Source organism: Anolis sagrei, chromosome 6 (genome assembly GCF_037176765.1).
Source record: "Anolis sagrei isolate rAnoSag1 chromosome 6, rAnoSag1.mat, whole genome shotgun sequence".
Lineage (NCBI taxonomy): Eukaryota > Metazoa > Chordata > Lepidosauria > Squamata > Dactyloidae > Anolis > Anolis sagrei.
Genome location: NC_090026.1, coordinates 24,673,011 through 24,690,809, shown reverse-complemented (window position 1 = coordinate 24,690,809; position 17,799 = coordinate 24,673,011). Strand labels below are relative to the sequence as shown.

Genomic DNA, 17,799 nt, shown 5'->3' with positions numbered 1-17,799 from the left:
ATATTGCCTTCCTGTGGTTTGCTGTATAAGTCTAAAGGTCCCAAAGGAATGCTTGAAAAATGTTCATCTCTCAGATAATCTCCGTATAAAAAATATTATATATACAGCTTTTTAAAAGATTATTTTTTCCAATCACATCTTGTAAAACTTTAGGTTTCCAAGGAACTCTGGTTGTGAAACCTTGTGGAAAACAGGGCAGTTTGAATCTCTTGTGGAGCACAACAATGCACAAAAGCCTTGACAGAAAAAAAACCCCTCAAGTCGAGTCCTAGAAATGAGTCCAATTCAGCATGTCCATTATACATTAATTAGCACCCACAATTATTGTTCATGGTGTACTGGTTTGAATGCTGGGACTATGGGCGGTTCCAGGCAGGACTTTAATGCAAGCCCAATCGGGTTTTTAAAACCCGATTAGGCCCGCATTACAGCCTACACATGCCCCAGAAAGCTTGTCCTTTTTGGGGGGGGGGGCAACAAAGCCCCCTCAGAAAAACCTTAAAAGAAAAAAAATACCTGGCTGGCACTTCCCTGATTTTCCTTCTCCCCTCCCCTTCTCCTGGTGTGTCATTTCTATGCACCAGTAGAGCTCCAGCAGCACAGTAATGGTATCCAGGTAAGTTATTTTCTTTTTAAAAAGGCTTTTTGGGGGGGTTTGGGGAGGGGGTTAGAGCCCTTTGAGTTTTCCATGGACTGCCCCCTTGGAAGTCCCAGAACTTCTGAAAGGGCAGTCCAGACAGCGGCCATAGTGGGTTAGATGCGGGTCTTTCAGAAAGACCCATATCTAATCCACTTTCAAATTACTTTGGGATAGAGGAGTGTTTTCCTGCTTTGTCCTGAAGGAATTTGTTTTTACGAGGTGTGTCATTTGGATGCCCCACGTAAAAATGTGGGAGGGTATGCATTTTAGGCGCTGTCTAGATGTGCCCTATGATTCTGGAAACCTGGATTTGATTTCCAGTTTGGGTAAGTTTGGGCAAATCGTAGAATCACAGAGTCGGAGGAGACTCCAAGGGACAACCAGTTGAACTTTCTTCTGACATGCAAGAAAGCATTGCTAAAAGAGCCATCCAGCCTCTGTTTAAAAACCTGCAGAGAAGGAGACCCCACCACACTTCAAAACAGCTTATTCCACTGTCAAACAGATCTTACTGTTAAGAGGTTCTTCCTAATGTTCAGGTTCTTTTCACACACTCTCGGCCTCAGAAAAAAATCACAATAGGGTTGACTTGAGCTGTAAACAACTTGAAGGCATATAACAACAAATTCTGCTTTCACCGACCCTCTAAGCCAGTGGATCTCAACCTGTGGATCCCCAGGTGTTTTGGTCAACAACTCAGTCAGCTTACCAGATGTTAGGATTTCTGGGAGTTGAAGGCCAAAACATCTGGGGACCCACAGGTTGAGAACCTCTAAGCATCACTCTTGTCTCACAGACAGAGGCAGAACACTGCTTGTCTATGAGACAAGTGTTTTATCCTACAGCCCTATGGATGACCCTGTGCTTATGTGACTAACAATAATTGAAAGTGGATACTAACTGTTGATTCACATTTTGAGCAAAGGAAGGAGAGACAGAAGGCGACAAAGAACAAATGGACCTCTTCCTTTAGTTTGGTTTTTCAACTGATGGGGATCTTAGCAGGTATGGGTATAACCCAAATATTAACTCTATGAATGAAATGGGAAAACTGGGAGGGAGGGTATTACCTGGCCGTGTTCCTGCAGAAGTTTGGCTGTTATCAGTTCAGCATCCTAGAACACAGAGAAAGAAAGAAGAGGGAGGGGAAAGACACACAGACAGAGAAGGTGCAAGAAAGTAGGAAGTAAGTGAGGAAGAAGAAACAGAGTTATAGGGAAAAGTAGAGAGGCATGGGGAGCAGAGTGTACAGGCTCTTCCAAAATTGGCTGAGATTGTTGAAACTGGCATGAGGTGGTTTTGCCAGAAGGCGAACTGTGTTTAAGAACTGCAATGTAGTTACTCACAGGCTCTGTCCATGCTTCCAATTGGCTTATGTATTACTCAGCTGGGGAGATCGGAATTTGCAAAAAGAGCATGCCTGACTCATACTGCTAAATCAAAATATTCAGATGGAAGGAAAGCACAGTCCTCTGGTGGTTGTGGAACTGCAATCCCCAGCAACCCTTTATGGGGAGGCATTGGAGGTGCAATCCAACAAGATTTGGAGGGCCACACATCCCTGGCTTAGACAACACATCTCTCCAACACTGCCTCTTAAAATTAGATGATAAGCCACTGCCAGTCAGAGGGAACAACATCAGGTCAGATGGACCAATGATCACACTGAACTCAAAGTACCTGCTCTGTTGACACCCCCTCAGCCAGGAAAGAGCAAGGAGGAAAAAGGTGGGATTGGACAGTTAGGGAAAAGCCAATGGGAAGGGGAAAGATTTGGTGGGGGAGACTGAGGCAAATTTGCGTTTTTGCTGACCTTGCCTGGATCAGGTGCTGGCGGGGATGGAAGAAGTGGCTTCCCCTCCGTGATCTGCACTTCCTGAAGTTCCGTCATGGCACCTGGAGTAAAAGATGAAGGCACTGACATCAGACAACTTGATAAGTTAGGTGAGATTCAAACGATGGATCTGACAGAACTTTGACTATCTAAACTGTGCTTTCTTGTTCTTCTCAAAGATCTGCACTGTTTTAACGGTTATTTAAGTCAGGTATGTTCGTCATTTGATGACTGCCCATCAGGTGATGACCCAGAGTTATTGAGCCAACTTGGTGGTCTATAGTTTCATTTTAATAAGGAGATAAATGGGATCTTGGGTTTAGTCTAAATTTCAAAGAAATTAAACAAGGTACTGAACCTTATCAATAACTTGAGTAACTCCTTTACGATTCAGCCTAAAATCCAGAGTAGAATTGTCTGGTCACTGACATGAAAACCATCCCTTGCAACTATCCCAGCTCTATCTCCAAAAGATGAAACATGCATTATCATCACTCAATGCTACCTCAAATACAACGTTTTCAATACTGTAGCATCTGGTCATGCCATCAACCACTAGGACTGTTCCTACCACTAGGCAGATATTGTGGATTGAAGCCTGCATGCTACTAGACCTTCTTTATAACCCTTTAGCCCCAACAGTGTTTACCCAATATTGAAATAAGATCTAGTCGTTAGTTTTCACAATATCAAATGATGACACTGGTGGCCACCACCTTGTTCATCTGGCTCAAGCAGTAATATATTTTAGGCTAATCCTATAACTACCAGGATTCAGACGATAAGGAATATATGTGCGAACCAACCCTTAATGTAACAAATATAGTGAGTTTCTTCCTCACATAGAACAATGCTACAGGACTGGATGGTAAATATGGGTCAGAAAATAAAACACAGTCCACTGCTTATTTGGACAGTAAATATACAGCTATGTTTGCTGGAAATTAAAACAACAACATAAAAACCATACTAATTGTGAAAACAACCAAACTCTGCATCCATATATTATAGCTTAATACCCATCTGCCTGTACTTCACAAGCTTTATGGTGACTGACACTCACAAGAACCTTGAGGTAGAGGACAATCTTTCATTTTACTATCACAAAGGAATCCATAAAGATAAGGAATAAGGGGGAATATATCATGAGTTGTAGGGATACATCTAAAATTCTGTCCTTGTTTACATGTCCATGCCTTCTTGGAAACTGGAGAACACATGGCTCTCCAGATGTTATTGGACTGAAGAGCCCAGCAATACCTAGTGAGCACAGTAAAGGATCATGAAAGATAAAAAATCCAACAATCCCTACAGAATGTGACTCTCCCCATCCCTGCTTTATATCAGACTGAGTGTTGACTTTGATCATTCCATACCCATGTGTCATGACAATTAATTATATAGTTTATTCTGGAGTTCAGAATGCACACTTATAATTTTACTGTATTTAAGAGTAAACCAATAAAAATGAGACAAGTAGGGAACAATTAACTTGAAATCTCAATGATTTCAAGCAGTTTCCTCTGTGGAAAAAGTGCTGTCCACTCCGTAGTGGTATTAGTCATCTTGTGGTGTTAGCTTGCACTGATTCACATGATTGTTTGTGGATGTGACAGCCCATGGACTCATACAATAAAAATAGTTACCTCCCATTTTATAGACAGAAGAGCTGAGGCCAAGAGTAAATGAGACAGAGACAAGGCTGTGGTTGCACAGAAATCTGTGACAGAGTTGAAAAGGGGAACCCATTTTTCCAGGTCCGACTTCTCTTCTTGCACAACCAATTGCGATTTCAAAAACTGGCAACTCCTTGCAGAATACTGTGAGCTAGTCTGACAGCAAAGCAATTTAGGCTATCTCTCCATTCTAAGGGCTCCAATGAATCTTAGGATGAACCTGGAATTTCAGTGTCACCAACTCTCAGGTCATATGTGCTCTGTGAACACGGAACATACTTTTCAAACTGTGCAGTGCACTGGGTTTGCGGGTGTAGAATATCTTAGGTCAGCACTCACACACACACACACTACTCTTGTTTCTTCCTGCTGGGGTTACAACAGCTGATCAAGCATTATAGCGGTGAACTATAAATGCAGTGACACTTGGAAGAAAGGGTTATAACAGAAATGACAAGGGAATTGCAGCCTACTTACGACGGGGACTTCTATGCTTGGTGGTTCCCCCTCTCCACCCTGCCATCAAAGATCTACACTAAAGGAACACAAACTCTATACAGTACAGTCAGTGCACTAAGTACATTTAGATTCTGTAATCTAGCTTAATCTTCCCTCTTACTTGTTTTATGGGTAACTGTGGGGGTGACAGCAGAAACATTAAAATATTGGAACATTCAAGAGTGAAAAAAATATCCCCACAAAATGGATAAAAACAAATATTAAAAATTAAAATATCATCTTAAAAGCGGTTATTGTGGTTTGTTTTTAAACTGGATTAAAATCAAACCTGAATCAACTATAAACAAACATGTTCATATTTACATGTGAATTTTTTTGACCATCAAATGGGTTTCAAGTATAGCGACTGTGTTCTTCTAGATGGTGTTGGACCACCACACCCATTATTCCTTATGACTGGGCTTGCCTCCGATTAAGGCTAATGGGAGTTATAGCACAACATCTGGGAAATGGCATATTCTTTACTCAAAATTTATAAAGGCTGCTGTTCTAGAAAGGAAGAACTCCTTATGAGAATTGTGGCTGAGTGAAGTAGAACAATAATACATATTGAGGATTCTGTATCCAGATTGTCAAAATCCAGGATGTATCAAAATAATCTATGTTGGTGTCTGAGATAGTAATACTTTTGCTTTCTGATTATTCAGTGTACACAAACTTTGAATTGTCGAAGGCTTTCATGATCGGAATCACTAGTTGTTGTAGGTTTTTTGGGCTGTATGGTCATGTTCTAGAAGCATATTCTCCTAACGTTTTGCCTCCATCTGTGGCAAGCATCCTCAGAGGTTGTGGGGATGCTTGCCATAGATGCAGGCAAAACGTCAGGAGAGAATGCTTCTAGAACATGTCCATACAGCCCGAAAAACCTACAACCTACACAAACTTTGTTTCAAAGACAAATGTATTACATTATTGTGTATAAAATTATCTCCAGGCTATGTGTCTAAGGCAGGCATGGACAAACTTTCTAACTTAGGGACCACATGGCAAGCTGGAATGGGGTGGGCGGGCCAAGAGGGAGAGGGCTATCCCTAAGCCCCCTCCTTGCCCTTTCCCCCCCCCCCCCTTCCTCTTTTCTTTTGGAGACAGAAAGTGAAAGGAAGACAGGAAACATTTGTATCCCGAAAGGTTGGTCTTGGTCAGGATGAGATGCTTGATGAGAGAAAAGGTGTATCCATGAGACCCCATATTGCCTACTCCTGATATATAATCCTAGAACCCTAAAGCTGGAAGAGACCCTCAAGGGCCACCTAGTCCAACCCCTGCCATACAGGAAGGCACAATCAAGGCACTTCCAATAGACAGCCTCTGTGGAAAAGCCTCCTGAAAAGGAGACACCACCACACTCCCAGGCAGCCTAAGCCACTCTCCGGGAAGTTCTTCCTAATCTTTTCAGTCGAATATTTTTCCTACCATTTGAAACCATTGCTCCCTTGTGCCCTGGTCTCTAAAGCAGCAGAAAGTCAGTTTTCCCCCTCCCTCCCCCTCAATGGAACATAGTACTCTACCTTCTCTTCTCCCAGCTAAACATCCCCCAGGAGTAAGAGATGGATGGAAGGAGGAAAGGAGAAGAGGGAGGGAGGAGAGAAGGAAGGAAAGGAGAGGAGGGAGAGAGGAGAGAAGGAAGGAAAGACAAGAAGGAAGGAAGGGAGGGAGGAAGGAAGGGAATGGAAGGGAGGGAAGGGAAGGAAGGGATGGAGGAAGAAGAAGAAAGGAAAGACAAAAGGGAAGGAAAGAGAGAGGGAAGGAGGGAGGAATGAGGGAAGGAAGGAAGGATGAAAGGGTGGAATGAAAGGAAGGGGGGAGGAGGGAGGGAGGGAAGAAGAAAGGAAAAAGAGAAGGAAGGAAATGATAGGATGGGGAGAGAGTGGAGGACCTGAGAAAAGAGACCAAGGATCTGGCTCCTGGGCCTGGATTTGCCCAATCATGATCTATGGTCCCTCAGGAGGAAATGAGGAAGGAAGGAAGGAAGGAAGGAAGGAAGGAAGGAAGGAAGGAAGGAGAAAGAGAGATGGAAGGAGGGAGGAAAGAGGAAAGGAAGGAATGATGAAAAGGTAGAAGGGAAGAAAGGAAGAAGGGAGAAAGATGGAAGTAAGGGAGGCAGAGAAGGAGGAAGGAAAGAGAGAAGAAAGGAAGAATAGAATGGTGTGAGAAAGGAGAGCCTAAGAAAAGAGCCCAAAGGTTTGGGTTTGCCCATACCTGGTCTAAGGTGTACATGAAACATACATGAATTTCACGTTTAAACTTGGGTCCCTCGCTCAAAATCTGGGAAAAAAAACAAAATAAGGAACATTTCTGGTCCCAAGCATTTTGAATAAGGGATGCTCAACTTGCACTGCGTACTTTGTGTTATTGTCTTTGATGCATTAGGCTTCTCACTGTACCTAGAATCCAGCAAATCCCTGTATGTACTACAATATCGTCCTGCTAGGTCATCCATTGAGACCATATGGGTGATTTCCTCCTCCTCTCCAATGACTTAAACCCTTCCACGTGTTCAGTTTTCAAATGATGAATAGTAATGACTCTGCTAATCCATTAACACAAACATTTACTTTCCATTTCATAGAGAGGGAGGAGGGAAATCTCATGCTCAGTTAACTTTGAAAGACTGTATTATCTCGTATGAGCCTGCCTGGGTTTTTCTTCCTCCAGCAGAAGGTCTTCTTGGAGCCTCCCACTTGCAGAGGAACATTTGGTAGGGTTTAAGGAAAAGTCTACTCGGTGCTTGGTCCCAAATTCAGAAATTCCCTGTCCTTGCAATGTGAGCCTCTTTTATTCAGACAGGCCCCTTCCACACAGCTGAATAAAATCCCACATTTTCTGCTTTGAACTGGAATATATTGCAGTGTGGACTCCGATAGCCCAGTTCAAAGCAGAATATTGTGGGATTTTCTGTCTTGATGTTCTGGGTTATGTGTCTGTGTGGAAGGGCCCTGTGTTGGGTTATCTATGATAAGTCAGAGAAGGATGTTGTTTATTTTCTACCGGATTCACTTTTTAAATATTTTTTTAAAATTGTATTTATTTAATTTGAAATAAATACAAATCATTAGTCTCCCTGCATGCCTTTTCTGACAGTAGGACATGCTATACATCCAATTAATTAATATGAGTGTTTACTTATCGAATGCTCTGGATGTGAGTGCTATGATGCATATTTACTTGGATACACTCCTCATCGAGTAAAATGGGATTTATTCTCCAATAAAGGTACAAGAGACTTCATCTATAACTTTCTTGTTTAGTATTTTCACACGGTGTGGAACCCAACATAAAGCTTATATATCATCTAAGAGATATTCTGGTGTGATGGACCCATTTTGGTTGTGCTCTTGGTTTATCTCTAGCTTCTGCCGAATTGCAAATAAGAGGGATGGATTCAGATAAGGAAGGAAAATATCAGTTACCGTTGTGCACCATGTCTGTCACGCAATGGGTCATATTGATATAAACTGGTGCTAATCGCAACTCAATTATAGCACAATTTTACATTCGTGTACTCTGACGTACAATTAATTGAGTTTAGTCGGAGTAACATCCATGTTAAATGGGTGTACGGTTGCTGCCTTAGTCTGAATCCAACCCATTATGTTTCCAACACACTGCTTGGTGATATCATTAGACACAGGAAGGAGCAGATAAACTGATTAAGTGAAGAATCAGAATAGCAGCCTATGTTACAGCAACAAGGTAATCTACTTATGCTTATTCGAGAAATATGTACATTTCAAAATGGGAAACATGACTTAAATCTGTGATTTAAGTCATGTTTCAGTAAGTATATGACATGTTTACGGAACCAGTTCTTTTCCTTGGTGATTTCAATAATCTTGAAAACTATTCATCCTGTGTTGTCGAAGGCTTTCATGGCCGGAATCTCTGGTTTGCTGTGAGTTTTCCAGGCTGTATGGTCATGTTCCAGAAGCATTCTCTCCTGACCTTTTGCCTGCATCTATGGCAGGCATCCTCAGAGGTTGTGAGGTCTGCTGGAAACTAGGAAAATGGGGTTTATATATCTGTGGAATGTCCAGGGTGGGAGAAAGAACTCTTGTCTGTTGGAGGCAAGTGTGACTGTCCCGACTCTAAAATCATAACAGTAAATAAAGAACATCTTTCAGAAATGGAAACTCCAGACAAGAAATCAGGGACAGCTAATCTCCTCTCAACAAAGGATTCCCCCAGGCAGGAAGAAGCCACACCATGAAAACTCCTCGGCCATTAAATGCTAATCAAGGTGGCCAATTGAAACATTCACACCTACCTCTAACAGACCATTAAAATTGTCCATCCTGTGTTGTCAAAAGGTTTCATGGCCAGAATCACTGGGCTGCTGTAAGTTTTCAGGCTGTATGGCCATGTTCCTGAAGCATTCTCTCCTGACGTTGCACCCACATCAATGGCAAGCATCCTCAGAGGTTATGAGGCCTATTGGAAACTAGGCAAGTGGGGTTTATACACCTTGGACATTCCATAGATATATAAACCTCACTCGCCTGGTTTCCAACAGACCTCACAACCTCTGAGGTTGCCTGCCATAGATGTGGGTGAAATGTCAGGAGAGAATGCTTCTGGAACATAGCCATACCCGGAAAACTCACAGGAACTATCCATCGTGTCTCTGGGAAGGGTAAAATTACATATGAGCAAAACACCTCAAAGTCTACTTCTTTCTCAGTACTTATTCACACACTAGCCGTCACCTGCCATGCATTGCTATGGCCCAGTCTGTGTATATGTGTTTTGTGTATGAGTGTATATGTGTGTGTTATATTTTTAGCATAGCACAATATTAGTATTCAACATTACTATATTGTACTACACCACTATACTGCAATATTATTAGTAATTTTACATGTAATATACCATTATTATATTATTACATTGTACTATATCATTATATCACAATATATATAACACACTACCAGTATATTATACAATTAGTATTATATAATACTAGCCATTCCATGCCACGTACTGCTGTGGCCCAGTCTGTGTTCTTTGTGTGTGTGTATATGTGGTTTTGCGCAAGTGCTGTGATGTTATTTTTTGCTTTTTGGCTTTTAAAGTCTCTTCTGCTGTGTTTTTGAGTGCTTTTATGAGTGATAGTCACTCGTTGGTCTGATAGGTGTATTGTGTCCAAATATGGTGTCAATTTGTCCAGTGGTTTTTGAGTTATGTTAATCCCACAAACGAACATTACATTTTTATTTATATAGATGACTAGCCATCCCCTGCCACACGTTGCTGTGGCCCAGTCTGTGTATATGTGTTTTTTGTATGTATATATGTGTGTATGTGTGTGTATATATCTGTGTATATATGTGTGTTTGCATATATATGTGTGTGTATATATTTGTGTATTTGTGTGTTTATATGTGTACATGCATATTGTGTATATGTGTATATATGTGTGTTTGCATATATATGTGTGTATATATTTGTGTATTTGTGTGTTTATATGTGTACATGCATATTGTGTGTGCTTGTCTATATGCATATTTGTGTGTATATATGTATGTATGTGGATATGTATATGTGTGTGCATGTGTATATGTATATATGTATGCACATGTATGTGTGTATTTGTGCATATATATATATATGTGTGTGTTTGTATGGATGTGTGCATGTGCATATGTATATGAGTGTATGTGTGTATGTATATATGGTGTATTTTTGGAGTTTTTAAGTCTGTTCTGCTGGGGTTGTGTATGTGTTTATGGGTAATGGACACTCGTTGGACTGTTAGGTGTCTTGTGTCCAAATTTCGTGTCAATTCATCCAGTGGTTTTTGAGTTATGTCAATCCCACAAACGGACATTACATTTTTATTTATATAGATGATAATGTATCATGAGATCTTTCCATGTTTGCAGCATAAAATTTTGTGTGTTTGGAAAACACACCCTCTATGTGTGGTTTGCCTTCACATGCAGTGTTGGAAAAGGAAAGCAGTACATGCTCCACGATGAAACATCACTCTTGATGCTTAGATGTAGAAATTGCACATGGAGTGACAGAAGGTGACTGCCCACTCTCATGTGCCTATTGTGCAGCCATCCACTGAAAACAGCCTCCATTCTAACCTAGCTCCCTTCTAACCTACCTCTCAGGGCTGTTGTGACTTCAGGGGAGGAGAAAGACAGGCATTGTGGAGCCCTTTGTGCAATTCCAGAGCAGAAAGCAACACACTGTGCTGAGATAGGGGTGTGTCCGTATATACGCTGCCAATGCTTGCATATCCCAGAGTGTCTTTTGAGTTTGGAAAAATAAACAGATCTTCCCTCTGCCTCAAGGCATCCAGAGAAATTGGAGACGTGCACAGAAACACATCGACTTAGCCCCAAAGAGCAATAAAGCAGAGTCACATAAATATGAGTGCCCCAAGGATCTGCAGGATGGCAATGCCTGTTTTCATACCAGGCTCAAAGAAGGTTTGACACATGGAACGAAAGCCAAGGGTTTGGCTCCACGTGAGGCAATTTCTATGCTCCTTCGCTACTTCTCTTCTTCACTGCCTGGTAGATAATTCATGCCCAATCATGCAAGGGAAGGTTTTTGGATCAGAACTGAAAATACAGCAAAAATAAGAAAAGGATGGGAGGAGATGGAAGAAGAAAGCCCATTGGCTCTTGCCATTCAGGCTGCGTTCTCTTTTACTGATAAGGAGCCTGCATAGTGAAGCTGTCTGATTGGGACATGGGAGGTCCAGGTTCAAGTCCCCCTTCAATGTCATGACATACAGTCTTTCTCAAGTCTCTTTTGCACTACATCTATACTATACCAGTTGTTTTGGACTTCAACTCCCAGAAGTCCCAACCAGCTTGGATATAGAATAAAAGTCATAAAGCTGAAAGAGACCACTTGGGCCGTCCAGTCCAACCCCCTGCCATGCAGGGAAAGCACAACAGATGCCTATCCAGCCTCTGTTAAAAGCCTTCAAAGAAGGAGCTTCAATCACACTCTGAGGCAGTGAGTTCCACTGTTGAACAGCTCTTACAGTGTATTGTCGAAGGCTTTCATAGCCGGAATCACTGTGTTGTTGTGAGTTTTTCGGGTGGTATGGCCATGTTTCAGAAGCATTCTCTCCTGACGTTTTGCCTGCATCTATGGCAGGCATCATCAGAGGTTGTGAGGTCTGTTGGAAACTAGGAAAATGGGGTTTATATATCTATGGAATGTCTAGGGTGGGAGAAAGAACTCTTGTCTGTTTGAGGTAAGTGTGAATGTTTAAATTGGCCACCTTGATTAGCATTGAATGGCCCAGCAGTTTCTGGCTTCTTACTGCCTGGGGGGATCCTTTGTTGGGAGGTAATTAGCTGTTCCTGATTGTTTCTTGTCTGGAGTTCCCATTTCTGAAAGCTGTTCTTTATTTACTGTTATGATTTTAAAGTCGGAACATTCACACTTGCCTCAAACAGACAAGCGTTCTTTCTCCTACCCTGGACATTCTTGATGGTTTCTTGTCTGGAATTCCCCTGTTTTGAGTGTTGTTTTTTATTTACCGTTATGATTATAGAGTTTTTTAAATACTGGCAGCCAGATTTTGTTTTGTCAGCTCTTACAGTGTTGACAGTGTTTCTTAATAGCGAAATGTATGTCTTGTTCCTATTGCAATGTTTGCTCATTTTGTTGCTGCTGGTCATCAACCATAATAAGTAAATATATATAGTTCAGCCAGGAAGTTTTTCCTAAAGTTCAGGTGGAATCTCCTTTCCTGTGATTTGAACCCACTGCTCCGAGTCCTAGTCTTCAGGGCAGCAGAACAAAAGCCTGATCCCTCTTACTTATGATATCCTTTCAAATATTTAACCATGGCTATCTGCTCTCAACCTTCTCTTCTGCAGGCTAAACATACCCAGCTCTTTAAGCCAGTCCTCATAGGGTATGGTTTCCAGACCTTTGATCATTTTAGTCACCTTCCTCTGAACACCTTCCAGCTTGTCAATATCCCAACAGCGAGGAATTCAGGAAGTCCAAAAACATCTGGAGGACCAAAGTTGAGGAACCACCGTACTACATAGCCCTAGTTGCCACTAACTGTCATGACTCCATCCCATGGAGATCTGGGATCAAATTCTCCATCAGAGAGGTCTCCTACCTTGCCAAACTATAAGCCCCAGGATTCAGAAGAATGCAACACTGGAAGCGAAAGTTGAATCAAACTGTCTACAGTGATTCTCAACCTGTGGATCCCCAGGTGTTTTGGTTTACAACTCCCAGAAATGCCAACCAGTTTACCAGCTGTTAGGATTTCTGGGAGTGGAAGGCCAAAACATCTGGGGACCCAGAGGTTCGAGATCCACTGGATAGTGTGATGTGAAGGAGCTCTCACACCATTAGAGCGTTGTTGTATGGGAATTAAGAGAGTCACATATGCCACTTTCAGCTATCCAGGGAAAAAAACAGGATAGAAATGTAATATAAATAAGGAAATTATATTTCCTCTGCCATCACTTGTTGATATTCAGACATTCCTGGCCGGAAGGGTGGATCCCTGAGGATCCATAAGAGCTTCCCTGCTTTCCTAGGCTCTCCTTTTCTCTCCTGGGTGCTGTGGCTGGTTTCCACTCTGGGCTCCATCCAAGGATCCCCCTCCAGGGCCATAAATAGCTGTTTTGATCACCCTGACATGGGCAGCGGTCCAGTTCCCTGGGTGCTCCTTGTCATTCTGGGGCCCTTGATGGGGCTGGCAAAGAGCAGGCATTCAGAAAATAATTCCTCAGCCCACCACCAAAAGAAGGCTTGCACACATAATAAACCCACTCTGTGGGCACCAAGCTGGGAAGCCAAGGGGGGGGACCAGGTTCCTGTCACCCCCATGAAATAAATGATGGCGTGAAAGAAAGATTGAGGTTTACAGAGGCAGGGCAAAAGGACACATCTGTACCTGGCAAACAAATTGGCCCCAAATCCCTTGTCCAGAGAAAGAGAGAAATAGCTGATAACACAAAACATTATTTTGGAGACTCTCAGCATTGGAATTCTGAGGGTTATTACTATTATTATTATTATTATTATTATTATTTTACTGACACAAAAACACAGTATTTCACAGCAAACAAGATCTATATGCTGGATTTTGTATCTTATTATTATTATTATTATTATTATTATTATTATTATTGCTGCTAAGGAATTCTTTCAAATTCTCTTTCTGTAGATATCGCCTTTTCCTTCCCTACCACCAATATCATCATAGCAGGGCTCCAGTAGCGTCACCCACCCAACCCAACGGCAACGCCACAATCCAACAAATGCAATTTGCCAGGCAGCAAAGTACTTGGCTAGGAAGTGTCACCTGTTGAATGCCCGCCTGCTACACGTGGAGCTCTGCCAGGAAAACACTTTCAACACACTGAGCCAAGTTGGCACGACTAGCACGACAAGTACAGAACTTTAGAAGCTATGGGTGAAAGATTGGGCAGCAAAGGATGGTCCATATGCCCCTCTTTCCTCTTTCTATCTCCCCAATCCATACCAATAACTTGTGTAGCACCTGCTAGCCCGTGAATTTGTCAGATCCTTCTAAGCTAGTTTTTGAGTGAGTCCACAGTAGGCTGTGTCTTATTTAGCTGTGGCAAAGGGGGTTAAACCTTTGTGCTGGCAGGACTGCTGACTGAAGGTCAGCGGTTTGAACCCGGGGAGTGGGGTGAGCTCCCTTCTGTCAGCTCCAGCTTCTCAGGTGGGGGCATGAGAAAGGCCTCCCACAGGATGGTAAAACATCCAGGTGTCCCCTGAGCAATGTCCTTGCAGACGGCTAATTCTCTCACACTACAAGCGACTTGCAGTTTCTCAAGTTGCTCCTGACACGAAAAAAAGCTGCTCTTATAGCCTGAAATGCTACACACAGACAGTATGAATGCATTTAGGTTTAAAAAGCAAATGACTAGCGCAACACTACTACAATGCAACACGTGGTGTGTTTGCGTATATATTAACTACAACCACTCCACGTGTTTTCTGGACCTTTTAGTTTTAAAGATGGGCTCTTTGCTTTTGCCCATCCTGCCTATTACCCTCAAGGGATTTAGTGTAAAGTAGATGAAGCCAGGTCCACATTCTCTCCCTCTCTTTCTCATTCTGTGGGGAGGAACCTTGATGTCGTCAATCTGACCCAGGCCAAGGAAGTAGGACAATGTGGGGTTGCTATCTTGTGAAACCTGGCAATGAATTCTCCAGGTGCCTGGAGATGCCAATGCAGTGAGTGACTCTGAGGCCAGGCTTCCCTGAGGCACACACACAGGTATAAACACAAACAAGGGGACTTGGACAGAAACTAGTGCACACACATACCTACACACCTGTGGCTGAGGTCATATTAAATGAGACAAAATGAGACTTCTCATTCCAAGAGATGTCCTTGGTGGTGCAATGGGTTAAGTCCTTGTGCCAGCAAGGCTGCTGATTGAAAGATCAGAAGTTCAAATATGGAGAGCAGGCTGAGCTCCCTCTGTCAGCTCCAGCTCCCCATGCGGGGACATGAGAAAAGCCTCCCACAAGGATGGTAAAACATCAAAGCATCTGGGCATCCCCTGGGCAACATCTTGCAGACAGCCAATTCTCTCACACAAGAAGCGACTTGCAGTTTCTCAAGTTGCTCCTGACACGGAAAAAAAAAATCTAAGAGATGACCAGCTATCTCTTTTGTCCATGACCAGTCCTGACCGGGTAATATCCTAAAATGCGCCCTTCCTAGAACCAGGAATAAAATTCATGAGACTTGAGCTTTGGCTCTGTTTGCTCGCCTACTGGGACTCTCACCTTCCTGAGCCACATGGGTCACACTCCCACTGCCTTCGGTGTAGGATATGGGACATCCTGGGTGCAATTCTCACCACCTTCCTCAGTTTCCTTCTTTCCCAGAATATCCCCACCATTCCAGCTTCATCCTACGTCTTATCTGCCCCAAAGGCTATCAGGTATCCGGATCCACCGGTTCTCAATTTGCAGTTTTTCTCTCACTCCTACACTCCTGTTATTCACAGCTCTAAGAGAGAGACTTCGGGATCCTGACAGCCCATCTCACCAGGATCCTCACATCCCATCCCACTGTCTGCAGTGTGATCCCTGCCACACAGCCCTGTGAGCACCTTGGGGCCTTAAGGTAAAGGTTTTCCCCTGACATTAAGTCCAGTCGTGTCCGACTCTGGTGATTGGTGTTCATTTCCATTTCTAACCAGCGTTGTCCATAGACACCTCCAAGGTCAGGTGGCCAGCATGACTGCATGGCATGATGTTACCTTCTCGCCAGAGCTGTACTTACTGATCTACTCACATTTGTATGTTTTTGAATTGCTAAGTTGGCAGAAGCTGGAGCTGACAGCAGGAGTTCACCCTTCTCCCCAGATTCGAACCTGCAACCTTTCAGTCAGCAAGTTCAGCAGCTCAGTGGTTTAATTAACTGTGTTACCGGAGTCTCCTATGGGGACTTGTTCCTCACCAAAAGATGCCCATAGTCTCGCCCCAACATCCTGCTGGGCCCAAGGCTTTCTATCCAAACTCATTTCTATTTCTAAGCTGAAGAGCTAGCGTTATCCATAGACACCTCCAAGGTCATGTGGCCAGCATGACTGCATGGATTGATGTTACCTTCTTGTCAGAGTGGTACCTAATGATCTATTCACATTTGCATGTTTCTGAACGGCTAGGTTGGTATAAGCTGGAGCTAACAGCGGGAGCTCCCCTCACTCCCCGGATTCGTACCTGCAACCTTTTGGTCAGCAAGTTCAGCACCTCAGTGCACCAATGGGGGCTCCTATGGGGCCTTGTTCCCCACCAAAAGATGCCCACAGCCTCACCTCAACATCCTGCATGACCCATGGCTTTCTATCCAACCCCATCCCCTTGGGTTCTAGCCTCTTGCATTGACAGGTCTCTTCAAAATGGGACATCAACATGCAAAGCTTTTGGCACACCCACCCACCCACTCCAGGGGACCAATCCAAGGGAATCCCAGCTTGGCAGAGCCTTGACCCCCCTCCTTCCCCACCACCATAGACAACTTAATCCCTTTCCTCTCAAGCAAACATCCCTTACTCCTGAATCAACACACATCCCTCCCTCTTCTCAATCTCTCCCTATCTCCAACCTGCCAGATCCTTGGCATTGGAAGGGATTTTCCTTCTCCAATCTGCTTTTTCTATGGGAAAAGGCAGAAAGGAGGGGTGTGTCTCCCTTCAGGGATATTAACCCACCCCCCTCCAAAACAATTTGACATCCAATTCCCTTGATTCTGTCATCCAGGCAAGGAATCCAATCCAACCCAACCCAACCCAACCTTCCTTTGCATGGAGAAAAGCGCATGGAAGAGCTGTGGGTGTGTTGTTTGCGCCCATAATCCGGTTTAAGGAGGGGGGGATAGATAGGAAGGCTCTTTTTTTGGGTGAGGAGGGGGTCTGAAAAGCATCCGAATGGGGGGAGGTTGGGAAAAACAAGGGGAAAAGGGGGGAAAGGCTGGCTCTGCTTTGCAATAAACAGCATTTAATCCCTTCTGGCAACATCTGGCTCAAGAGCTCGGGAGCTCTCCAAATCGCCCCCCTCCCTTTTGGGGGTGCAGGGGAAAGGGGGGAGGCAAGGGAAAGAGCCAAGTGGAAGCCCCCCTTTCTTCCTCTTGGTACCTCCAAAGACCCTCCCCACTCCAGCCCCGCTAAAGCCCCCTTTTTTGGGTGGGGGGGTTGTTGTACCCACTGTCTCTGGTCTCTGCTGGGATTGTCTCTTCGGCCCGGATCCCTCGCGCGCCTTCTTTCCACCTTCACTTGCCTTTGAGTCTGGGACTGCAAAGCCAGCCTGCCCGCCCCCTCCCCCGAAAGAGAGAGAGAGAGAGAGACCCCTCCCCTTCCCCTTCCCCCTCCCAACTCCGCCTCTGCCAATCCGGATCGCCAACAAGGAAAGGGAAAGGGGTGGAGAAGGAGGAGGAGGAGGAGGAGGAGGAGAGTCAGGGAGGGGAGAAAGAGAGAGAGAGAGAGAGAAATGGGCCACCATCTTTCTCCCCCACCGTACTAACAAAGGACATGTTTACAAAGGCACACAGGAAAGGGGGGAGGAAATATCCCCCTCCCCACTTTAGCCCAGATCTCCTTCCTCCGGCCAAACGATCCGAAGTGGCTTCGAATTGTATTGTCGGG

At 43.9% G+C, this 17,799-nt stretch overlaps 1 protein-coding gene across 7 annotated transcripts in view; it reads right to left on the bottom strand.

Annotated features, from left to right (window-relative positions):
- NDRG2 (NDRG family member 2) overlaps nucleotides 1-17,495 on the bottom strand; it is a 63,085-nt gene extending 45,590 nt beyond the window's left edge. The window contains exons 1-3 of one of the 7 annotated variants that reach the window (XM_067469944.1): nucleotides 17,359-17,495; nucleotides 2,454-2,536; nucleotides 1,711-1,755 (exon numbers count right to left, since the gene is read on the bottom strand). In XM_067469944.1, coding sequence (XP_067326045.1) covers nucleotides 1,711-1,755; nucleotides 2,454-2,531 — 123 coding nt within the window. In that variant the 5' untranslated portion in view covers nucleotides 2,532-2,536; nucleotides 17,359-17,495. The remainder of the gene's footprint in view (nucleotides 1-1,710; nucleotides 1,756-2,453; nucleotides 2,537-17,358) is intronic. The other 6 variants (XM_060780605.2, XM_060780602.2, XM_067469947.1 and 3 more) reach the window with 6 other exon arrangements.
- Between the last annotated feature and the right edge of the window lie 304 nt (nucleotides 17,496-17,799).